The sequence below is a fragment of the Monodon monoceros genome, unplaced genomic scaffold, assembly GCF_005190385.1.
Source record: "Monodon monoceros isolate NGI ecotype Baffin Bay Population unplaced genomic scaffold, NGI_Narwhal_1 Super_Scaffold_19, whole genome shotgun sequence".
Classification (NCBI taxonomy): Eukaryota; Metazoa; Chordata; class Mammalia; order Artiodactyla; family Monodontidae; genus Monodon; species Monodon monoceros.
Window position 1 is genome coordinate 69,822,400 of NW_021703775.1, and position 26,565 is coordinate 69,848,964.

Here is a 26,565-nt window from a genome sequence, read left to right on the forward strand (position 1 = left end):
GTGGTACATATATACAACGGAATATTACTCAGCCATAAAAAAGAATGGAATTGGGTCGTTTGTAGAGACGTGGATGGACCTAGAGTCTGTCATACAGAGTGAAGTCAGAAAGAGAAAAACAAATATCGAATATTAACACATATATGTGGAATCTATAAAAATGGTACAGATGAACCGGTTTGCAAGGCAGAAATTGAGACACAGATGTAGAGAGCAAACATATGGACACCAAGGGGGGAAAGTGTGTGCGTGGGGGGGGGGGATGAATTGGGAGATTGGGATTGACATATATACACTAGTATGTATAAAATAGATAACTAATAAGAACCTGCTGCATAAAACAATAAAATAAAATTCAAAAAAAAGAAGTAAAAAAAACCGAAGAAAACAATGTCTGATGGATCTCATTATTTTTAATCAGATACTTAACCAGTTATGTAACTATGTAGAGAAATCTCTTACTTTTAATTCCATTAACTAGTAAATTGAGATGATTCGCCATGTTACACACACAGTAGTATGTACCACTTTTCTGCTTATAACCTCTCTTCACTCTGGGTACAATATTGTAACAGCTACTACCCACCAGAACTAGTCCAAAATTCCATTTTTACCGCTCCAATTCAATTAAAAACCTCCTAACCTTTAATTTTAGTATGAATTGTTAACAACTTTTTTCTATGTCTATGCTTGTTATTTCTGAATGTGTCAGCTGTTTGTTCTTTAAAACCAGAAAAAGCTGAGGAAAGTTGCCACCTTTCCCAGCAGTGGGAAATGCCTGATGTCCAGCCACAAGAGTCTGGTGTATTCCTTGGCACCGACCCCAGCAACTTAAAATGATGGCAGGGGATGAAAACACAGCCAAGCATGTTAAATGAAAGAAGAACAAAGCTATGGAATAATAGGCTTACTTGTAAACAACTGCTTTTTCTTCTTCCTGGGATTCCAGAAGATGAGGAGTTTTTGCAGAGGGTTTCAAGTCAAAACTACTTTCGTTAAAATTCACTTTTACTTTTAACCTTTAATAAGATAACAGGTGTGAGAGGATGTCCTGAAAACAATACTAGCTTGCATTTATACAGAAATCATTGTTATACATTGACTGCTACGTATATTGTCCAAAATATCATTACTTCAAACTGGTGTACATTCTTGGGTGTTTCAGAATTGCTGAAACTATGATAGAGACTGGTTTACTATTTACTGAAACCCTAGAATCAGCTAGGCAAAGTTTAAAGTATTCCCTATATCCTACAGCTTATACTCTAAATGTAAAAAGAAGCTCCAGAGATTGTCATTTACAAGCATAAACGTAAAATGCTTTTCCTAAGAAAGAACCCAAACACCCCATTTCCCAGTCTCCTTTGCCATAAGGTGGCAGGCAGGTGCCTTAGATCCCTCTAGTCTTGCCCCAGTCAAGAGGTGGTTGGGGGACTTCCCTGGTAGTCCAGTGGTAAAGAATCCACCTTACAACTCAGGGGACGTGAGTTCGATCCCCGCTCACGGAACTAAGATCCCACATGCCGCTGGGCAACTAAGTCCACACGCTACAACTACTGAGCTGGCGCACCTCAACTAGAGCCCACGTGCTGCAAACTACAGAGCCCACGCGCTCTGGAACACGCGCGCCACAACTACAGAGCCCATACGCCCTGGAGCCAGCGTGCCACAGCTAGAGAAGAGAAAACCCACAGGCCACAGCTAGAGAGAAGCCCACGCACCACAACGAAGAGCTGGTGCGCCGCAAGGAAAGGTCCTGTGTGCCGCAACTAAGACCCAACGTAGCCAAAAATAAATTAATTAAATAAATAAATAATAAATAAATCTTAAAAAAAGAGTTGGTTGGAAGGGTGATACTGGCCCTGTGAGGAGCATCCATTTTGTTGGCACAGATTACAGCAGAGCTGGTGGGGTTCTAAGCCAACCACTGGAGCAGCAGCTTCCTGATTCAGCAGTTTCCCGATCATAGCAGAAACAACACATCCCTTGGCCAGCCAATTCTACACTGTGATTTTGGAGTTATTTCTGAAATTCAGCCCTGTTTCTTAAGACCTCCCAATGATTTCATGAGTGGTGTTAAGTCCTCAATAAATGAATCCTTTTCTGGGGTGGCTTCAGTTGTCTGAAACCAAGAGCCATTATCGTAACTAACATACCCAGTACACCTAGCATGCAAATAGCCACACAAAGTATTAATGGAGGGCTTCCCTGGTGGCGCAGTGGTTGAGAGCCCGCCTGCCGATGCAGGGGACACGGGTTCATGCCCCGGTCCGGGAAGATCCCACATGCTGCGGAGCAGCTAGGCCTGTGAGCCATGGCCACTGAGGCTCCGCAACGGGAGAGGCCACAACAGTGAGAGGCCCACGTACCGCAAAAAAAAAAAAAAAAAAAAAAAGAATTAATGGAAAGGATCAGTCTGATCCTGATTTAGTCAGAATGAATCTTCCTAGAGAATGTGGATTTTGAAATATGTTTTGAGTAAAAGAAATCGGTATGGCAAACATTTAGATCAGGGTATAAAGCACTACTAACAAGAGGGAAAAAAGGGTTTCCTGTGTTAATATATCTGAGAAGGACTAATGCAGTGGCCCATTTGTCTGCAGGAACATTCTTAGGCAAAGCTATCCTGGGGCAGAACCTTGAGATGAGAGTAAATACTAAGGGTACCAAACAATAATGAAAAGGTTGGATGAGAAGAGTATTATCGGATTAGACTTCTCAACTACCTCTCCTTCTGCTCAGAGCAAACTGAAAGTAGGGACAGGAATGTCCTTAGTCAAGGAATCCAATGGCTTCCTCTCAGTTCTCTGTATTTGGCATAGTGCCTGATCCTTCTTGTCACCCTTTCCTCTCCTGATATCTGTGGCAAATCACAGGCTGCTTCTTCTGTCTCCTTTTCTTCTTCCCACCTCCTAAACTTTATAGCACAACCTTTCATCTCAGTATTTTTCTTTTTCCCAGTATTCTCTCCTCAGCCTATCTAATCCATTCTTACGCTTTTACTCTCATTTCCAAAGTGAACAACTCTTTAATTTAGTTCTCCAACCTCAAATCCCCTTCTCTCTTGAGCTGTTGCCTCACTTTTCCAACAACCTGTAATACATCTTTACTTGAAAGGACTACCAGTATATAAAACTCAGTATGAACAAAACTGAACTCATCAATTGCATTTCTGAATCTGCTCCTCCTATGTTCCATCTTCTGCTGATAGCACCTCCAATCTTCCAGTGACCTAGATTTATATAGCAGGGTCTTTGGCCTCCCCCTCTCCCTGCTCATTACTTCATTAGTCCATGAAACAAGCACTTTATGCCACTCAATTACTATCCTCAAGGTAATTACAGTACATGTAAAGATATATATATATGTATATATATGAACAAAAAATATACTGTATATAGTAATGGCTGACTAGCAGCTCTGAGGCAGTGATCTTCAAGCAGTTTTGTTTATATACTCCTTAAAAGAGTTTTGAAAAACCACATAACCCCTTGAACATTTTAAAGGTGACACCTACAATTTTTCATTGCAAGTTTAAATAAGTTTGTATCTTAATAGATTTTTTAAAATATCAAATATTCATTAAGATAAAATGAGTATTCGCCTTACAAGCAATGAAAATTTTAGGATACTATGTGATAAAATAGATTTTAACCACCATATTAAATAAAACACACCAAATCTGAAAGCAATCACAAAAAACTGTTATCAGAGGATTATAGCTATTATATTTTGAAATTCTGACAGTACCAGAAAACATTCCAGCTATATTTAAAAGAAGCATCAGGACTTCCCTGGTGGTGCAGTGGTTAAGAATCTGCCTGACGATGCAGGGGACACGGGTTCGAGACCTGGTCTGGGAAGATCCCACATGCTGTAGAGCAACTAAGCCCGTGCGTCACAACTACTGAGCAACTAGAGAAAGCCCGCACGCAGCAATGAAGACCCAACACAGCCAAAAATAAATATATATATATATATATATTAAAAATTAAAAAATAAATTAAATAAAATAAAAGAAGCATCACTAAATTATACAGCTTTAGCCACTCCAAATTCAAAGCAACCCAACACAGACCAAGTACCCTGATTCTGTAGCATGCCTTTAAATCAATCAATTAATCAGTTAATTAAAGTAAAATAAAATATATATGACAGGGAAATACAGAAAGACCTGTTGGTTAAGTTTTCTTGCTTCATCATTAAAGGAATTCTCTCAAAAACCAGTATTTTTATTTGTCCCTTTATTTGGTACCTTAAAATTTTTTATAACCAGGTTGAAAGATATGCCTCTCTTTTAAAAAGTGGGATGAGAAGTCATATGAATGCAGGCTGGTTCTCAGGCAGATCAACTTTTGGAAAGAGTACATATAGACTTCAGAATCTGGAAGTTGAGACCCTTAAGACTATCCATGCCTATGTACACCTTGGTAAGTCTTTTCAAGCTGTTACTGTATATTTTGAAATTCACAATTTGAAATTCACTGCTTTGAGGGAATCCATTTACTTCAAACAACTAGACCCTGGATAGAATGTACCCTTTGAGGTGTCACTAGTCTTACAAGAGAAGGAGGGGGTCTTTAAGGAAAAAACACACACACAGATGTAGTAGACGCTAGAGGTGTGGGAACTTACGGCCATAATGGTGGGCAGCAAGGGCAGGTGGAATAACAGATAATAATCCCTGAGGGCAGATGCCAATAACAGAGCTAACAGAATACTGAGCCCTGTCTATGCCAGCTGTAAGGTGGGGACACTACACTTGAGACTGCCACACTGAGCCTAGACATTTGAAGGGAGCTGGTTAGGCCCAGGTTGATGGCATCCCAGCTACTGGCAGAGGCAGAAACAGAAGTAAATCATCTGTGTAGATAGAAAAGTTTCCCCAATTTAGGCCAATAGTACACCCAAAGATAAATTGAACTCACAAATAAAATTCACTAAGCATACGAGAAAGCAAACCATTATAAATGAGAATCAGCAGAGAAAAACAAAAGATTTATTAGCATCCCCCCAAAATACAGAATTTGGAATTATCAAATACAGAATGTAGAATGGCAATATATAAAATGTTTAAAGAAATAAATTATCCAATCACCAAGACTAGAAAACAAGAAGAGCCTATCAGGAATGAAGAAGCATATGGGATGGGTAAGGGGAGAAAATTTCAGAAATTAAAATTTTAATATTCAACACAGTGAAAAAAGAATAGTAAACTGGAAAATATATCCAAAGAAATTACCAAAGGTGATGGAAAATATGAAAGAGGTATTAAAAGTATTAATATATAAGATATTTACATATGATATATACAAAGACTAATATTTAGTACAAGGGCTCAGATAAGCCAGTCTTCCCCAAACATACTAGCCTCCACGAGAGTGGAGCAATGTGATACACAGAGAAAAATCCAGAAAATCATCCAAAGAAAACATTTTCCTTACCATATTAGTCATCTCCAGAACCTTCCTGAGGATGAAAATAAATACTGCAATTGGAACCTACCATGTGCCCATTATTAGCTCACTATAAAATCAATATTCTCAATATCATCACCTTCGCATACAACCTGAGTTAAATCTGTCATGAACAGATTCCTGGTTTGGGTGGACCCTACCTAATTACTAGAGTTAGGCTTATGATTCTCAAAGACAATGAAAAAAAGTAGAAAGCCCATTCTTTCAGAATTCTGTCTTAAGGTTTATTTCTGTTTTATGTAACATTTACAGTGCCATTTATAGCAAATTTTTTTAAAAATAAGAAAATTATTAGAGTTCTGCTTCCATTTAAGGATGAATCAACACTGGTTCACAAAATGTAACAGATGTACCACACTAATGCAAGATGTTAATAGAAGAAACTAAAGTGGGGAATGGGGAGGACAGAATATACAGAAATTCTCTTTCTGCTTAAATTTTTGATAAACTTAAAACTGCTTTTACAAATAAAGCCTAATAATTAAAAACAAAAGATATCAGCTAAAACTTTAATGGATGCTTAAAGGCCAAGTGTGGGCTAGCATGTCATTTTGGAATAGCTGGGGTGACCTCATATAAGAAGTGTTTACACTCATGAGCAAGCTCTTTTCCATGGGCCTGCACCAGGTGCTAACAAGAAAGACTGGGCACAGAGCAGAAAACCAGAGAAAACCCCCATCAGTGGCAAAGATATGCAGGAAGAGATTGACAGTGCTAGGTAAACAAGTGCCCTTCCCACTTTCCTGGATCCTTCCCCCTTACAAAGCAAAGCATTAAGCTGCTGGCGTAAGGGAAGCAAACTCTTTTTCCCCCAGGGTGATGAGCAAAGATCTAGTGCTTTTGGGAGAGGAGTAAAAGCAAACTCTATCTACCTCTGGAGGAGGGATGAGAAATCCTCTTATATCCAGGACAGACTTAAGGCTCTATTGTTACTAAGATAGGGGTAGGAGTAAAAACCCTCTGTCCCAGGAGGAGGTGCAAGAAATTGCCTGTGTCCAGAATCCTATACTTAAACCCAGCAGAGGTATGCTACTATTGGAAGAGGGGCAGGAAACTACCATCCAAGAACAACCACAGACATAAGACAGTGTTTGGGTGCTACAGGGAGAAGAGAAAGGAACTCTAAGAAAACCCTACTTCTGAGGCTCAAGTATATAGGGCTTGCCTAAAACTGAGGCTAGGATAAAGAAAACAGAGAACATTCCTTTACCTCCCTCTTTGAGCCTACCAACAAGCAACAGCAGAATACTTCTGGCAGGGGCTTCCCTGGTGGTGCAGTGGTTAAGAATGCACCTGCCAATGCAGGGGACGCAGGTTCGAGCCCTGGTCTGGGAAGATCCCACATGCCGCGGAGCAACTAAGCCCGTGTGCCACAACCACTGAGCCTGTACTCTAGAGACCATGCTCCGCAACAAGAGAAGCCACCGTAACAAGAAGCCCACGCATCACGACGACGAGTAGCCCCCACCTGCTGCCAACTAGAGAAGGCCCGCGCGCAGCAACAAAGACCCAACACAGCCAAAAATAAATTAATTAAAATAAATTTTAAAAAAAAGAATACTTCTGGGATGAAGCAAGACCATGGAGACACTTCACTCCCTCCACCTCTGTGATGCAGCCTTGCAGGGATAGCCAAAAACTGAGGAGGGCACAGGAACACCTGAGAAAACCCCTCAGGTACCCCAGCCCCTACCCTAAGCACAAGGTAACAAAAGCCCACCACTAGAGGCATCTGAAGTCTGTGGTGCATTGAAAGTAACAATAGCAATAATAATACCTAAACCCAGCTCAATTTCTGACTAGGTAAGCCCAATTCTCCATGCTAATGCCTGACAGAAGAAAAAGCATATTCATTTCTAGACATAAATATTCACTCTGTACTATTCTACCTCTAATGCCTAGCATTCAATTAAAACTTACAAGACATGCCCAAAAAAAAGCAAAACAAAATATCCCACTGTCAAGAGAGAAAGCAGTCAACAGAACCAGATTCAGAATGAACCTGAGTTGGAACTCTCAAATGAGGAACTTAAAATAACTATGATTAATATGTTAAAGAGTCTAGCGGAAAGATGAACAATATGAATGAGCAGATGGAGGATTTTAGGAAAAATTAAACCTATGTGAAAAAAATCAAATGGAAATACTAGAAATAAAAATCATCACATCAGAAATGGAGAATTCCTCTGATCGTCTCTTCAGTATGTAAGACAAAGCTGAGGAAAGGTTCATCTGATGGTGATCAATAGATGGGACACAGCTGAGGAGAGACTCAGTGAACTTAAAGATAGGTGGGTAGAAACTGTCCAACTGAAATACAAGAAGAAAAAATACATAAATAAATAAAAACAGAGTATCTAAGAACTAAGGGACAATATCAAGTGGTCTAACATACATAGAACTGGAGCCTCAGAAAGGAAAAAAAAAAAGAAGAATAGAACTAAAAATAGAACTACCATATGACCTAGCATTTCCACTCCTGGGTATCCGAAAAAAACAAAAGCATCCCAATGTTCACAGCAGCAGTATTTACAATAGCCAAAATATACAGTCAACCTAAGTGTCCATCAACAGATCAATGAGTAAAGAAGATGTGATACACACACACACACACACACACACACACACACACACAAAACACACACAATGGAATACTACTCAGCCTTGAAAAAAGAATGAAAATTTGCCATTTGCAACAACATGCATGGATTTGGAGGGTATTATGCTTAGTGAAATAAGTCAGACAAAGAAAGACAAATATGGTATGATATCACTTACAGGTGGAATCTAAAAAATAAAACAGGGGCTTCCTTGGTGGCGCAGTTGTTAAGAATCCGCCTGCCAGTGCAGGGGACACGGGTTCAGGCCCTGGTCCAAGAAGATCCCACATGCTGCGGAGCAACTAAGCCCATGCGCCACAACTACGGAGCCTGTACTCTAGAGCCCACGAGCCACAACTACTGAAGCCCGTGCACCTAGAGCCTGTGCTCTGCAACAAGAGAAGCCACTACAATGAGAAGCCCAAGCACTGCAACGAAGAGTAGCCCCCACTCGCCGCAACTAGAGAAAGCCTGCGTGCAGCAACAAAGACCTGACCCAACACAGCCAAAAATAAATAAATTAAATAAATTAAAAAATAAATCAAACTAGTAACTATAACAACAACAACAAAAAGAACAGACTCACAGATACAGAGAACAAACTAGTAGTTACCAGTGGGGAGAGGAAAGGGGAAGGGGCAAGTTAGGAGTAGGGGAGTAAGAGGTAAAAACTACTATGTATAAAATAAATAAGCTGTAAGGATATTTTTGTATAGCCAATATTTTATAATAACTATAAATGGAGTATAACTTTTAAAAATTGTGAATCACTGCACTGTGCATCTGAAAAACTTATATAATATTGTACATCAACTATACTTAAGTTAAAAAAAACACGGGGGAGAGATAAACTGGGAGACTGGGATTGACATATACACACTACTATATATAAAATAGATAACTAATAAGAACCTACTGTATAGCACAGGGAACTCTTCTTAATACTCTGTAATAACCTATATGAGTAAAGAATCTAAAAGAAGAGTGGATATATGTATATGTATAACTGATTCACTTTGCTACACAGCAGAAACTAACACAACTTTTTTTTTTTTTTTTTTTTTTTTTTGCGGTACGTGGGCCTCTCACTACTGTGGCCTCTCCCGTTGCGGAGCACAGGCTCCGGACGCGCAGGCTCAGCAGCCATGGCTCACGGGCCCAGCTGCTCTGTGGCATGTGGGATCTTCCCGGACCAGGGCACGAACCCGTGTCCCCTGCAACGGCAGGCGGACTCTCAACCACTGCGCCACCAGGGAAGCCCTAATACAACATTTTAAATCAACTATACTCTAATAAATTTTTTAAAAAACCACACAGGAAGAATGGGGCATAAGAAATATCTGAAGTGATAACAGCCTAGAATTTCCCCCCAAATAATGAAAGACATCAAACCACAGATACAAGAATCTCAGTGAACCCTAAGTAGGATCAAACAAAAAGAAAGGGGAAAAAACACCTACACACATCATAGACTAGCTAACGAAAACCAAAGACAAAGAGAAAATCTTGAAAGTACCCAAGAAAAAAGAAACATCACATACAGAGGAACAAAGACAAGAATTACAGTAGACTTCTCATTGAAAATTGAAATAGTTTTTAAAAATCATAATTATGACAAAATATATATCACTGTCTCAAGAAACAGTTTTCAAATTCGAAGAGGTTCCGTAATTTCTATCATACTAACCATTACCTGCTCCTTTTACAAAATTCACTCTCTATGTAGTTTGTAGGCAGTTTAAGCCACTCATTTGGAGTCATAAAGTGCCTTGAATTAGAAATTCCTGGAAATCTGGAATGCAGTTTGGCCTTCTCAACCTCTTTAAATTCTTTCATTGTAAATATTCTGCCTGTAGGAAGATGAGCAACCTAAATTAGCATCCTTAAATGCAACTCCCATTGCTCTTGGGTTATGAAACCACGTAACAATTAGAAACTAAGTACCAGTCTCACACTGAAGAAGAATTCTTTTTCCATCGTCTTTGTCATATTGTGCCTTTTTCAAAGGGTCACGAAATGGTGGGATGGTAACCTACAAGAAAAACACTTCTTTGAGGACTGGGTTCCAGCTCTTTTTCAGTCTATTCTAAGCATCCATGCCAAGCTCTTATGCCAGAATAATCAAGATTACAGCATCTACAAACTAACAGCAATCTAATTATTATATATATTTAACACATTACAAAGAGATGGCAGCACTCCAATACATCTCCTAACAAGGCCCTTCAGCCAAAGAAGCATGGTTAGCTCTTGTTTTAATAGCCTTTTCAGATCACTGTGGATATTCTTTTTAGATATCAATACTATACCCAAACTCAACAAGTGGCAGCTTCTTAAAGGTCAGTTAGGATGTAGAATCTGAAACCATATCAATGAATTATTCAAACTCTGCTACATTAAAATCCATTGGTCCATCTTGGACTTGAACTCTGAATGAATCTTTTATCCATATCATGAATTGGTTGTTTAGAGAAAATTAGATCACTGAGTTATGTGAGGTCTTCCAAATGTTAATACATTTCATTATACAATAATCACATTCATTAATATCATCACCAATCTCATCCGTAAAGTCTTTGAGTATTGGAACACTGTCACACATCATGGTCAGTATTTCAAAAATTCAAATTTTTGTTTGAAAGTTCACATTTTATCACTGGCAACAAATATTGTCAGCTGTTTTTCTTGAAGTGACAGACTCACTTCATTAATTTTCCAGAAAATGTCTACCAAACACCCAAGACTTAATAAACATAGTCTGTAAGTCATTCTTTCAAGTAAAAATGATGTTCCATGAAAAAAAATCAGCCAGTTTAGCTCACAATTCAAACAATCATACTGTATTTCAGTATGCAGAAATGCTCTTTGCATACCTCCCATTTCATCACAGAATATTAAAAAGATGTGTAGAAAAGACCAAGACTTGGAGGGGAGGAATGAATTAGGAGTTTGGAATTAGCAGATACAAACTCCTACATAGAGTAAAACAGATAAACAACAAGGTCCTATTGTATAGCACAGAGAATTATATTCAATATCTTGTAATAAACTATAATGGAAAAGAATCTGAAAAACTAAAAAACCAAATCACCTTGCTGAACACTAGGAACTAACATTGTAAATCAACTATACTTCAATTAAAAAAGGGGGGAGTAAGACTTAATAAAATTAATAATTTTTTTACTGTTTGATCAAGGACATTAAGTGAAATTGAATTTTTTTTTTTTTTTTACTGTGAGTGCATGACGGTGAAGAATATGAGTACAGTACCAGTATAATTTGATAACACTGACTTAAGTAGCTCTAAGGTACTAGCAGTTTTACCCAACACTGCTTCTGTACCATCAGTGCAAATGTCAACACAATGAAAAAGGCAAATAAAATTTGGCACTATTATGAAAAGTTTTGGCCTAATGGACCGCCTAGAAGGGTTTTGGGGCTGTCAAAGGTCTATGTACCTCACTTTGAGAACTGCTGCTATAACCTCAAAGTGCTCAGCTTACCTCAAGAGGTCACCTATCAGCTTCATTTAGAGTGGCAACATGGTGAAAGAACAGAATGGAATTCTGGTATCCAAAAGATCTGGTTTCAGGCTTCCCTAGTGGTGTAGTGGTTGAGAATCCGCCTGCCAATGCAGGGGACACAGGTTCGAGCCCTGGTCCGGGAAGATCCCACATGCCGTGGAGCAACTAAGCCCATGTGCCACAACTACTGAGCCTGCGCTCTGGAGCCCGCGAACCACAACTACTGAAGCCCGCATGCCCAGAGCCCGTGCTTCGCGACAAGAGAAGCCACTGCAATGAGAAGCCCGCGCACCACGCTGAAGAGTAGCCCCTGCTGCAGCAAGAGAAAGCCCGCGCACAGCAACGAAGACCCAACACAGCCAAAAATTAAATAAATAAATAAATTTATTTTATAAAAAAGATCTGATTTCAAATCCCAATTCTAACCCTTGCCAGGTATGCTACTAGTTAGTATGTCTAAGGATCTAACTCTAAACTCTCAGTTTAACTCTGACCTATAAAAATAGGGACAATAGCACATACACACACCCTAATTTGGGGAAAAACTTAAAAGACCTGCTTTGCCCTGCAACTACCAGCAGTTTAAAATGTCTATGATTCAAGGTAGGTTTTTTGTTTTATTTTCTTTAATAATATCCACTATTAGCAAAAGTGTGGAAAAAATAGATTCTCGGGAGGAGGTACAAATTTATATAACCATTCTGGAGGACAATTTCGTGATATGAATTAAAATCATGCATAATTTTTAACCCAGCAATTCTACTTCTAGCAACTTACCCAACGGAAAAAATTAAGAAATAAATAGTTACAGGGATGTTCATCATAATGTCATTTATAACAACAATAGGTCAAAAACAATCTAGAGGTTCAAAAGGAGTATGTTAAAAAAAAAAAAAAAGATGGTATAGCAAGATAGTATATGCGTTTAGAAACATACCCGTACTCTGCTATTTACAGCTGTGTAACCTTGGACAAGTAACTTAACCTACCCGTGCCTCACTTGCCTTATTTGTAAATTAGCAGTGAATGCTGAAATAAAGTGAAAAGAAATCTTAACATTTGGTTAAGCTCTCAATGCAAGTTAGCTATTAATAACAGAATACCATGTATTGATTACAATTGTATATTTACATTTATTGACAAAGAAAGAAAGCAAATCATAAACTACTGAGAAAAAAAAGATTTTAAAACCTAATGTGTGGTATGATCCCATTCTTGTTAAATAAAAATGTGTACATATACCTACCCATAGAAAGAAGTCTTTTTTTTTTTAATTGAAGTATAGTTGGTTTATAATTAGAAAGAAGTCTTGAAGAATATACAGAAAAATGTTCATGAGTTCATTCTGGGTAATGGAATTGTGAGTGGTCTCTTATTCTTTATTTTAAAATTGATTTTCTCATTTATATATCATAAAAATATATTACTTTTGTAACAAATTTAAAAGTCTGAAATTTTTTAACATTATCTATCACCCAATTATTATACAATATTTTCAAATTTTACAGAGGTTTAATTTACTTTGGACTTTGGCTTTTTTGTTCCTTTCTAAGATATGGAGATGGGACATGATTCTTAAGATTTTACTGCATTCGCTGGAAATCACTAAAGGACTACTTATATATTAGGACTGCTCAAAAAAACAAACCACATAATACCAAAGTTAAAATTAGAAATCTACCTTCAGAAAATTCGGGTCCTCTTTGTTCATGTAAAAAGGATCATATTCTTTTGGATCATAATGCTCTATAAATGCATTTCCCTATAGGAAGGAAATAAAACCACACATAAGAACAAGCAGTCCATAATTAATTTTGAGCATAACAGGACTCAAGAGTCAAACACACAGTTCCACTCTTATGCTTTGAAATGGCATCGATGACAAATGCAAAAGGGAAGGGAAGACCAAATTGGAAATTAAATTTAATGTATTTAAGTAAGAAATATTATAGTGATAGAAGGAATCTACTTAAAATTTGCAAGATTTTAATAAAGGATGTTGGAACACTAAAAGATACAGGAATTTGTTTTTAGGTACTTAATATTCAAACATCTCAGATCTCTTAAAAATGCCAGGAGAACAGAAATATTTTATAGCTTTATAAATAATCAAGTTCCAGAATAAAAAACAAAAAATTCAAAAAAACATATATCTTGAACCTAGAGTCCAATTTTTTTTAATTGGTATATAAAATTAACAATTACATAGGAGAAAGAAAGAAAAATTATTCTAATGTACACATTTAAATTCAGACCTAACCCTTTCCCTCCATCCTTTCCACATGCCCTGGATTTAAGAATAGTATGTGCTATAACGGAGTACAGATTACACATATACAGAATTGGGAAGGGCAGGCTGTTTGGATGATTATAAATAAAGATAACTATAGCTTTTAAAGCAACTGAAAAAAGTAATAAATGATCTCTTAGTACCTTTTTATTTACGTATTTTAAAAAAGCATCTAATTCCTCTTGTCTCCTTTTTTTAATCTTCTTATGTGAAGCAACATTTTCTATAATTCTCTTCTGGAGAGGATCTGCCACATGGTCAACCCATCTTTTATATAATATCTCTTTTTTTCTTGCATTTAAGAAGTCATGATGCTTTAAATACTTACCTAGTTCCTAGTAAACAGTGATAGGAAAGACAAATATATTATCTTAAAGTTTTCTTGTTCCAAATTTTAAACTTAATTTATATTCATAAGAATAACCCACAAAATCATCCATTAATTAAATCATTTGGTTGGCTTCTGTGTGACACACACAATACGGGAAACAAAGAATACGTGAATAAATTAGACAACATGCCTGCTCTCCCTGGAAGACAGACAACAAAACAAATCTACAAAACAACAGGAGGAGGGACTATGTAGCAAGAGATATATGGGGTTCAAACAGATACTAGTATACCAGTGTTCACTGCATCATTACTCACAACAGCCAAAAGGTGGAAACAACTCCAGTGTTCATCAACAGATGAAGGTATAAACAAAATGTGGTATATACGTATAATGGAATATTATACAATCATAAAAAGGAGTGAAGTTCTGACACATGCTACAACATGGATGAACCTTAAAAGCAATATGCTAAGTGAAATATGACAGACACAAAAGGATAAATATTGTAGGATTCCACTTATATGAAATGTCTAGAATAGGCAAATTCAGAGACAGAAAATAAATTAGATGTTACCAGAGGTTTGCGGAAGGAGAGCTGGGAAGTTACTACTTAATGACTACAAAGTTTTGGTTGGGGTGATGAAAAAGGTTTAGAAATACATAGTGGTTATGGTTGCTCAACAGATAAATGTAATTAATGTCACTGAATTGTACACTCAAAAATGGTTAAAAAGCAAATTTTATGTTATATATATTTTACAATAGAAAAATTAAATTTTTTAAAAGATTTCCAAATTGGTAGACATTTGGGATGGGCCTTAAAGAACAGAGTTATCTAGGAAGAGAAGGAATGACACAGAATGAGGAAGAAGAATATTCTATGGAGGGAATTCCCTGGCGGTCCAGTCATTAGGACTCCACACCTTCACTGCCGAGGGGCCGAGTTCAATCCCTGGTCAGGGAACTAAGATCCCACAAGCCGCACAGCACAGCCAGAAAAAAAAATAAGAATACCCAGTGACTCCACAGAAGCCCCACTAACATGAAGGAACAAGTGAGTAGGAGGAAACTCTTATAAGGTATCTATAAAAGAGTCCTCACAAAGTACAGGAAGAAAGGAACTAAATTAAAGCAATCTCAGAGCTCTTTTAAGTTCAATCCTAAAGGCTAATGAGTGTTTTAATTGTTTTCTATATTTTCTAAAATTTTTTTTTTTTTTTGGCGGTACGCGGGCCTCTCACTGTTGTGGCCTCTCCCGTTGCGGAGCATAGCCTCCGGACACGCAGGCACAGTGGCCATGGCTCACGGGCCTAGCCGCTCCGCGGCATGTGGGATCCTCCCGGACCGGGGCACGAACCCGTGTCCCCTGCATCGGCAGGCGGACTCTCAACCACTGCGCCACCAGGGAAGCCCCCTAAAATTTTTATAATGACAATGTACTACATCTGAAATGGAAAAACAAAATTTAATTTTTGAGACACATTCTGCAGCCAATTCTTACCTTAATTATATAATTTTCTCTGTATAATATTGATTGAATAGCTGCATCAATATCTTCTTTAGCTAATGCCTAAAATGACAGAATGACATTTTGAAAATCAAATATTTGAAAATTAAATCATTAATACTACCTAGACTCATAATATTTTATGTGACATACATATCCCTGGAAAGTTCTCTATAAATCCAATTTTTCTACTTCAAATCATATCATCCGTACTTTTTAAAGAGGATTTGAATCTTTCTGCTCTCAGCTACAGTTCATTCTAGGGAAAAAATAACTCAGATCACAGACATTTTGAGTCCCAATATGGTCAAATGACTTCGCCCAGACACACATGGTAGGTAAAACCCATCTTTTTTCACATCCTATAAAGTGATACAATCAGGCCTCTATTTGAATTCATTTACTCTGAATGAATTCTATTTGAATTCATTTAGTCATTATAGCTATCAAATATTAATACTTTTTATGAACAAGCCACATTTTCAGTATTTTAAAGCAACACAATCTTCAGGAAATAGCTCATAAAATTAAATTTTTTCATTTTCATAACAAATTTTCCACAATTAAACATGTCAGAAAATGCAAGAGGTTGATTTCTAGCATACATGTGAATGTAATTAACATCACTGACTTACACACTTAAAAATAGTTAAAAAGAGTAAATTTTATGATATAATTTTTCCACAATGGAAAAAATGATTAATAATAAAAGAGTCCCAAAGTGGACATTTGGGATGGGCCTCTGAAATCCTCTCATAATTACACAAAAATAAAATATTCTCAAATTAACTGTCATTGGAATTGTCTTCATTTCCACTACCCTTGTTTTCTAGAATAGATGAGTAAAATCTCAAAATCTAAGAACTAGCCTTCCCCATTAACACACAAGGAAATTAAGGCTCAAGGGAGTTAAGCAACAACCAGAAGCCTAGAAAATCCTGCACTGAGCCCAGAATTCAAACTCAAATGTATCTAACTCCAAATTCATTTTCTTTGTTCTTTCTGCCTCACAGAGTTGCTATTCCTAGCAAATCTACTGCTGTCAAAACCAAGATGAGTACTGAAATATTAAAATCACCACCTGAAGACACTGGAGACTGACCCAGAGCAGGAAGAAACTAAAGGGTAGTCAACACTTGGAAAAAGAGAACAGCACTGGAAAAGTTTTCAGTTCTTTATGGACTTTTGTCTAACAGCAGGCCTCAGTCATAGCTAAACAAGGTAGCTCAAACGCAGACAGAAATACACAGTTTTACAGATTCAATAATTAGAAGACAGAGTTCAGGGCAACCATAGCAGCAGGAAAATGAAGAGGAGAAATACCTGAAAGGAGTAAACCATAGACAGAATGCCACAAATTCTGCAGACCAAATCCCTGGCAGACCCTTGAACTACATAAGCAAAAAGCAGACTCCGTGGAGCCCAGCTAAAGCTAAAAAAGGCTAAACAGTGATTTCACCTGCTGCCAACTGCAGGAGAGACAAAGTTCAGAGTTCGTGTTCAGCCAAGTTAACTGCCTGCTAAAACAAAAACTCAGTATTAATCAGAGGAACATAACAGAATCCAGACCCTTTACAATGTATCTCTCATAATGTCCAAAATCACTAGACAAATAGGAAAACGTGACCCTTACACAGAAAGACAATCAACTGGAGACCAACTCTGAGATGGCCCATATGTTGGAATTAGCAGACAAGGATTCTAGGTCAACTATTATAGCTATACAAGGATTCTAGGTCAACTATTATAGCTATGTTTAAGAAGTTATAGGAAAATATGCTCATAATGAATGAATAGAAAACCTCAGCAGAAAAATAGAGACTGAAAAATAACCAAGTGGAAAATACAGCTCTTAAATTTAAAAAACAAACAAACTTAAATGGGTTTTACAGCAGATTTAAGATGACATAAAAAGAGTCAGTGAACTTGAATTCAAATCATTAGAATTTATCCAATCTGGGAAACAGGAAGAAAAAAGACTGGAAAATGAATAGAGTTGTAGCAACTTATGAGACAATAGCAAAAGGTTCAACAAGTTGATAACTGGGGTCCTAGAAATGATAAATAAAAGAATGGAATAGAAGAAAGAAAGTTAGGAAGGAAGATAGAATAAGAGAGAACAGATTTATCCTCCTACCTTAAAAAAAAAAAAAGTCAAACAACAGTTCAAGACACTGGACATCAGGCTATGAAGGACAGTGGCCCCTGAGATACAGAACACAAGGTGAGCCTTAAAATAGCTCATTAGAGCCTGGAGAGAATTTCCAGACTGTGGCACAGAGAGGAGGAAATCAGGTGGAATCCACCTGTCTCCCTGAAATGAGCAGGGGAGCTGGGAGTCTGGGGAGGCCAGGGTAGCTACAGTTCATAGAGCACAGTACCAGAGGGAAGAAAGTCATACAGAGAAAGAGCTTTGGGGATCTGCAGAGAATTAGATCTGTAGAGGGTCCCCCGTGCATCTTCAGGTGAATGCTGAACACTATATGCATGTGGAGAAACTACCCAAAGAAACACTGGGCAAAGAAGTACCTGAAAGGATTAGGGGAACAATCCCTAGAGGTCACACAACCCCAGGAGTTATTCCTCTTAACATCAGCCAGGGTGACAAACTTTATGGTGCATAAAACAGTTGAGTACTTAGAGGGGTTTTACAAAATAAGTACTAAAGCAAAATTGGCCATACACTAAATGATACTACAGTTCTGTCTAACAAAGCTTGGTGGCAAGACATGAAAAAAATCAGACTATGCCCAAGTAACTTAACCACATACCAGAACAAAGCTCAGCATATTTATTGGAAATCAAAGATATCCAGCACTCAACAAGGAAAAATTCACATCTGTCATCCAATTAAAAACATCACCAGGCATACAGGTCATGGAAGAAACCTAAATGTCCATCAACAGACGAATGGATAAAGAAGTTGTGGTACATACATACAATGGAATATTACTCAGCCATAAAAAGGAACAAAATTGAGTCATTTGCTGAGACGTGGATGGACTTAGAGACTGCCATACAAAGTGAAGTAAGTCAGAAAAAGAAAAACAAATATCGTATCTTAACGCATGTATGTGGAACCTAGAAAAATGGTACAGATGAACCAGTTTGCAGGGCAGAGGTTGAGACACAGATGTAGATAACAAACGTATGGACACCAAGGGGGGAAAACCGTGGTGGGGTGGGGATGGTGGTGTGCTGAATTGGACGATTGGGATTGACATGTATACACTGATGTGTATAAAACTGATGACTAATAAGAACCTGCAATATAAAAAAACAAACAAAAAAAAACAACTAATACTAAACTTTCTTTGGGTTATTTGTATGGAAATATGTTTATATAAATGTTTCAGACATTACATGAAATTTCTAAAAATCTTATATGTTCTGGTACAATGTTATAAGTCATAATTCCAGTTACTACTTTAAAATGTATATCTCAGAAATTTAAAAAAAAAATCACCAGGCACATAAAGAAGCAGGAAAATTTGACTAATGAAAAGAATCAATCAAAACTACCCCAGAGGAGACTTCCCTTGTGTTCCAGTGGCTAAGACTCCATGCTCCCAATGCAGGGGGCCTAAGTTTGATCCCTGCTCAGGGAACTAGATCCCACATGCCGCAACTAAGAGTTCGCAGGCCGCAACTAAAGATCCCACATGCTGCAACTAAGGATCCCACACCCAGCAACGAAGACCTGGTGCAGCCAAATAAATATTTAAAAAAAAAACTACCCCAGAAATGACACAGATGATATAATTATTAGACCAAGACATTAAAATAGTTCATAAGTGCAGGAAGCTAGACGAAACAGCAGACGTTTTGAGACACGGAAGATTTTTTAAAAGGTCCCCTAAAAACTTAAGGGATAAAAACCCAATGTCTGAAATGAAAAATACAACAGACAGGATTATCAACAGACTGGGTATTACAGAAGAAATGATTAGTAAAGTTAAAATGATAATAGAAGCTGTCCAAAATGAAATGCAGGAAGGAAAAGTATGAAAAAGTTTAACATATAATCAGTGGGCTATGGGATAGCTTTAAGCAGGCGATTAAACATGTAATTTTATTTCCCAAAAGGAGAAGGGGTGGGGTAGAAAAAATATTTTAAGAAACGATGGCTGAAATTTTTCCAAATGTGTTGGGAACTATACGCTCACCGATACTAGAGGTTCAATGAACTCTAAGCAGTAGAGAAACTGAAACCTTCATACATTGCTGATGAGAATGTAAAATGGTACAGCCACTGTTGGAAACAGTAGGCAGCTCCTCAAAAAGTTAAACACAGAATTATCATATGACTTAGCAATTCCATTCCTAGGTTATATACCCAAGACAGCTGAAAACATATGTTCACACAAAAACTTGTATACAATCTTCACAGCAGCATTGTTCATAATAGTCAAAAACCAGAAAAAATCCAACTGCCCATCCACTGATGAATGGATAAATAAAATGTGGTATATCCATATACTGGAGTATCATTTGGCCATAAAAAAGAATGAAGTGCTGATACATGCTACAACATGGATGAACCATGAAAACAGTATGCTAAGTGGAAGAACTCAGACACAAAGGACCACATACTACATGATTCCATTTGTATACAATGTCCAGAATAGACAAATCTAAGAAAAAGTAGATTAGCAGTTGCCAGAGAACAAGGGAGAAGGGAATGGACAAGGACTGCTAAAGGGTATGAGTTTCCTTTTTGGGGTGATGAAAATGTTCTGGAATTAGAGAGGTGATGGTTATACAACCTTGTGGATATACTAAAAACCACTGAATTGTACACTTTAAGGTAGTGAATTTTAAATTAAAAAATGCACGGGCTTCCCTGGTGGCGCAGTGGTTGAGAGTCCACCTGCCAATGCAGGGGACACGGGTTCGTGCCCCAGTCCGGGAGGATTCCACATGCCACGGAGCGGCTGGGCCCGTGGGCCATGGCTGCTGAGCCTGCGCGTCCAGAGCCTGTGCTCCGCAATGGGAGAGGCCACAACAGTGAGAGGCCCGAGTACCGCAAAAAACAACAACAACAACAACAAAAAAAACACACAATGAGGGACTTCCCTGATAGTCCAGTGGTAAAGAATCCGCCTTACAATGCAGGGGACGCGGGTTCGATCCCTAGTCGGGGAACTGGGATCCCACATGCCATAGGGCAACTAAGCTCGCGTGCCACAACTACTGAGCTTGCACACCTCAACTAGAGAGCCTGTGTGCCGCAAACTACAGAGCCCACGCACCCTGGAGCCTGCATGCCGCAACTAGAGAAGAGAAAACTTGCACGCCACAACTAGAGAGAAGCCCGCGCACCACCACAAAGATCCCACATGCCTCAACAAAGATCCCACGAGCTGCAACTAGGACCCGACGCAGCCAAAAAATTTTTAATTTTTTTAAAACACCACACAATGAAATGTGACTCTACATCTTTTGAAATGTGACTCTACATCTTTTACAATGTCTCAAAAGACTACACCTACACACACACACACACACACACACATACACACAGACTGTACCAAATGTTGGCTAGGATGTGAAACACTGGAACTCCCATACACTGCTAGTGGAAATATAAAATAATATAACTTTGGGCTTCCCTGGTGGCGCAGTGGTTGAGAGTCCGCCTGCCGATGCAGGGGACACGGGTTCGTGCCCCGGTCCAGGAAGATCCCACATGCCACAGAGCGGCTGGGTCCGTAAGCCATGACCGCTGAGCCTGCGTGTCCGGAGCCTGTGCTCCGCAACAGGAGAGGCCACAACAGTGAGAGGCCCGCGCACCAGAAAAATAAATAAATAAATAAATAATATAATTTTGGAAAACAGTTGGCAGTTTCATAAAATATTAAATTCATTTACCATATGACCTAGGCATTCTACAACTAGATGTTTACCCAACAGTAATGAAAATATATATCCATATAAAGACATGTACATGAATGTTCCTAACAGCTTTATTTATAAGAGCCAAAAACTGTAAACAACCCAAACGTCCAATGACAGAATAGACAAACTGGGGTATATAGCATTCAGCAAAAAAAAAAAAAAAAAAAAGGAACTAAGTACTGAAACATGAAACAACATGGATGAACTGCAAATTATACTGAGTGAAAGAAGCCTGACAAAAATAATACATAAGATTATATTTGTATAAAAAAATTTAAATGTAAAATAAACTATAGTGAGATTGGTTCAAGATCCGGAGTAGAAGGACGTGCTCTCACTCCCTCCTGAGAGAGCACCGGAATCACAACTAACTGCTAAACAATCATCAACAGGAAGACACTGCAACTCACCAAAAAAGATACCCCACATCCAAAGACAAAGGAGAAGCCACAATGAGATGGTAGGAGGGGTGCAATCACAATAAAATCAAATCCCATATCTCCTGGGTGGGTGACTCACAAACTGGAGAACACTTATACCACAAGAGTCCACCCACTGGAGTGAAGGTTCTGAGCCCCACATCAGGCTTCCCAACCTGGGGATCCGGCAACAGAAGGAGGAATTCGTAAAGACTCAGACGTTGAAGGCTAGCGGGATTTGACTGCAGGACTTTGACAGGATTGAGGGAACAGAAACTCCACTCTTGGAGGGCACACACAAAGTAGTGTGCACATAGGGACCCAGGGGAACGAGCAGTGACCCCATAGAAGACTGAACTAGAACTACCTGCTAGTGTTGGAGGGTCTCCTGCAGAGGCGGGGGTGGCTGTGTCTCACCATGAGGACAAGGACACTGGCAGCAGAAGTTCTGGGAAGTACTCCTTGGCGTGAGCCCTCCCAGAGTCCACCATTAGCCCCACCAAAGAGCCCAGGTAGGCTCCAGTGTTGGGTTGCCTCAGGCCAAACAACCAATAGGGAGGGAACCCAGCCCCACCCATCAGCAGTCAAGTGGATTAAAGTTTTACTGAGCTCTGCCCACCAGAGCAACAGCCAGCTCTACCCACCACCAGTCCCTCCCATCAGGAAACTTGCACAAGCCTCTCAGATACCCTCATCCACCAGAGGGCAGACAGCAGAAGCAAGAAGAACTACAATCCTGCAGCCTGTGGAACAAAAACCATATTCACAGAAAGACAGACAAGATGAAAAGGCAAAGGGCTATGTACCAGATGAAGGAACAAGACAAAACTCCAGAAAAATAACTAAATGAAGTGGAGATAGGCAATCTTCCAGAAAAAGAATTCAGAATAATGATAGTGAAGATGATCCAGGACCTCGGAAACAGAATGGAGGCAAAGATCGAGAAGATGCAAGAAATGTTTAACAAAGACCTAGAAGAATTAAAGAACAAACAGAGATGAAAAATACAATAACTGAAATGAAAAATGCATTAGAAGGAATCAATACCAGAATAACTGAGGCAGAAGAACGGATAAGTGACCTGGAAGACACAATGGTGGAATTCACTGCTGCAGAACAGAATAAAGAAAAAAGAATGAAAAGAAATGAGGCCAGCCTAAGTGACCTCTGGGACAACATTAAACGCAACAACATTCACATTATAGGGGTCCCAGAAGGAGAAGAGAGAGAGAAAGGACCTGAGAAAACATCTGAAGAGATTATAGTCGAAAACTTCCCAAACATGGGGAAGGAAATTGCCACCCAAGTCCAGGAAGCGTAGAGAGTCCCATACAGGATAAACCCAAGGAGAAACACACCGAGACACATAGCAATCAAATTGGCAAAAATTAAAGACAAAGAAAAATTATTGAAAGCAGCAAGGGATAAATGACAAATAACATACAAGGGAACTCCCATAAGGTTAACAGCTGATTTCTCAGCAGAAACTCTACAAGCCAGAAGGGAGTGGCATGATATACTTAGTGATGAAAGGGAAGAACCTACAACCAAGATTACTCTACCCAGCAAGGATCTCATTTAGATTCCATGGAGAAATCAAAAGCTTTACAGACAAGCAAAAGTTAACAGGATTCAGCACCACCAAACCAGCTCTACAACAAATGCTAAAGGCACTTCTCTAAGTGGAAAACACAAGAGAAGAAAAGAACCTACAAAAACAAACCCAAAACAATTAACAAAATGGTAATAGGAACATACATATCAACAATTACCTTAAATGTGAATGAATTAAATGTTCCAACCAAAAGACACAGGCTTGCTGAATGGATACAAAAACAAGACCCATATATATGCTGTCTACAAGAGACCCACTTCAGACCTAGGGACACATACAGACTGAAAGTGAGGGGATGGAAAAAGATATTCCATGCAAATGGAAATCAAAAGAATGCTGGAGTAGCAATAGTTGTATCAGATAAAATAGACTTTAAAATAAAGAATGTTACAAGAGACAAGGAAGGACACTACACAATGATCAAGGGATCAATCCGAGAAGAAGATATAACAATTATAAATATATATGCACCCAACATAGGAGCACCTCAATATATAAGGCAACTGCTAACAGCTATAAAAGAGGAAATCGACAGTAACACAATAACAGTGGGGGACTTTAAAACCTCACTTACACCAATGGACAGATCATCCAAACAGAAAATTAATAATAGGCCAGATAGATTTAATTGATATTTATAGGACATTCCATCCAAACACAGCAGATTACACTTTCTTCTCAAGTGCACACAGAACATTCTCTAGGATAGATCACATCTTGGGTCACAAATCAAGCCTTAGTAAATTTAAGAAAATTGAAATCATATCAAGCATCTTTTCTGACGACAACGCTATGAGATTAGAAATCAATTACAGGGAAAAAAACACAAACACAGGGAGGCTAAACAATACGTTACTAAATAACCAATAGATCACTGAAGAAATTAAAGGGGAAATCAAAAAATACCTAGAGACAAATGACAATGAAAACACAACGATCCAAAACCTATGGGATGCAGCAAAAGCAGTTCTAAGAGGGAAGTTTATAGCAATACAATCCTACCTCAAGAAACAACAAACATCTCAAATAAACCATCTAACCTTACACCTAAAGGAACTAGAGAAAGAAAAACAAATCCCAAGTTAGTAGAAGGAAAGAAATAATAAAGATCAGAGCTGAAATAAATGAAATAGAAACAAAACAATACCAAAGATCCATAAAACTAAAAGCTGGTTCTTTGAGAAGATAAACAAAATTGATAAACCATTAGCCAGACTCATCAAGAAAAAGAGGGAGAGGGGTTCCCTGGTGGCACAGTGGTTGAGAGTCCACCTGCCGATGCAGGTGACACGGTTCGTGCCCCGGTCTGGGAAGATCCCACATGCCACGGAGCGGCTAGGCCCGTGAGCCATGGCCGCTGAGCCTGCACGTCCGGAGCCTGTGCTCTGCAACGGGAGAGGCCACAACAGTGAGAGGCCCGTGTACCGCAAAAAAAAAAAAAAAAAAGAAAAAGAGGGAGAGGACTCAAATCAATAAAATTAGAAATGAAAAAGGAGAAGTTACAACAGACACCGCAGAAATATAAACCATCCTAAGAGACTACTACAAGCAACTCTATGCCAATAAAATGGACAACCTGGAAAAAATGGACAAATTCTTAGAAAGGTATATCCTTCCAAGACGGAACCAGGAAGAAATAGAAAATATGAACAGACCAATCAGAAGTAATGAAATTGAAACCGTGATTAAAAATCTTCCAACAGGGCTTCCCTGGTGGCGCAGTGGTTGAGGGTCTGCCTGCCAACGCAGGGGACACAGGTTCGTGCCCCGGTCCGGGAGGATCCCACGTGCCGCGGATCGGCTGGGCCCGTGAGCCATGGCCGCTGAGCCTGCGCCTCTGGAGCCTGTGCTCCGCAACGGGAGAGGCCACGGCAGTGAGAGGCCCGTGTACCGCAAAAAAAAAAAAAAATCTTCCAACAAACGAAAAGTCCAGGACCAGATGGCTTCACAGGTGAATTCTATCAAACATTTAGAGAAGAGCTAACACCCATCCTTCTCAAACTCTTCCAAAAAACTGCAAAGAAACACTCCCAAACTCATTCTATGAGGCCACCATCACCCTGATACCAAAACCAGACAAAAATACCACAAAAAAAAAAATTACAGACCAGTATCATTCATGAATATAGATGCAAAAACCCTCAACAAAATATTAGCAAACAGAATTCAACAACACATTAAAAGGATCATACACCATGATCAAGTGGGATTTATCCCAGGGATCCAAGGATTCTTCAATATACGTGAATCAATCAATGTGATACACCATATTAACAAATTGAAGAAAAAAAACCATATGATCATCTCAATAGATGCAGAAAAAGCTTTTGACAAAATTCAACACCTATTTATAATAAAAAACTCTCCAGAAAGTGGGCACAGAGGGAAACTACCTCAACATAATAAAGGCCATATATGACAAACCCACAGCAAACATCATTCTCAATGGTGAAAAACTGAAAGCATTTCCTCTAAGATCAGGACCAAGACAAGGATGTCCACTCTCATCACTATTATTCAACATAGTCTTGGAAGTCCTAGCCACAGCAATCAGAGAAGAAAAAGAAATAAAAGGAATACAAATTGGAAAAGAGGAAGTAAAACTGTCACTGTTTGCAGATGACATGATACTATATATAGAGAATCCTAAAGATGCCACCAGAAAACTACTAGAGCTAATCAACACCATGTGGTAAAGTTGCAGGATACACAATTAATGCACAGAAATCTCCTGCATTCCTATACACTAATGATGAAAAATCTGAAAGAGAAATTAAGGAAACACTCCCATTTACCATTGCAACAAAAAGAATAAAACACCGAAAAATAAACCTACCTAGGGAGACAAAAGACCTGTATGCAGAAAACTGTAAGACACTGATGAAAGAAATTAAAGATGAT

At 38.6% G+C, this 26,565-nt stretch overlaps 1 protein-coding gene across 3 annotated transcripts in view; it reads right to left on the reverse strand.

Moving 5' to 3' along the window:
• Window positions 1-26,565, reverse strand: part of FAM228B (family with sequence similarity 228 member B) — a 41,233-nt gene that overhangs the window by 11,463 nt on the left and 3,205 nt on the right. The window contains exons 3-8 of one of the 3 annotated variants that reach the window (XM_029231748.1): window positions 15,727-15,795; window positions 14,035-14,226; window positions 13,283-13,363; window positions 10,022-10,109; window positions 9,771-9,927; window positions 912-1,019 (exon numbers count right to left, since the gene is read on the reverse strand). In XM_029231748.1, the coding sequence (XP_029087581.1) occupies window positions 912-1,019; window positions 9,771-9,927; window positions 10,022-10,109; window positions 13,283-13,363; window positions 14,035-14,226; window positions 15,727-15,795 (695 nt within the window). Of the gene's footprint in view, window positions 1-907; window positions 1,020-9,764; window positions 9,928-10,021; window positions 10,110-13,282; window positions 13,364-14,034; window positions 14,227-15,726; window positions 15,796-26,565 lie in introns of those variants that run through there. The other 2 variants (XM_029231750.1, XM_029231749.1) reach the window with 2 other exon arrangements.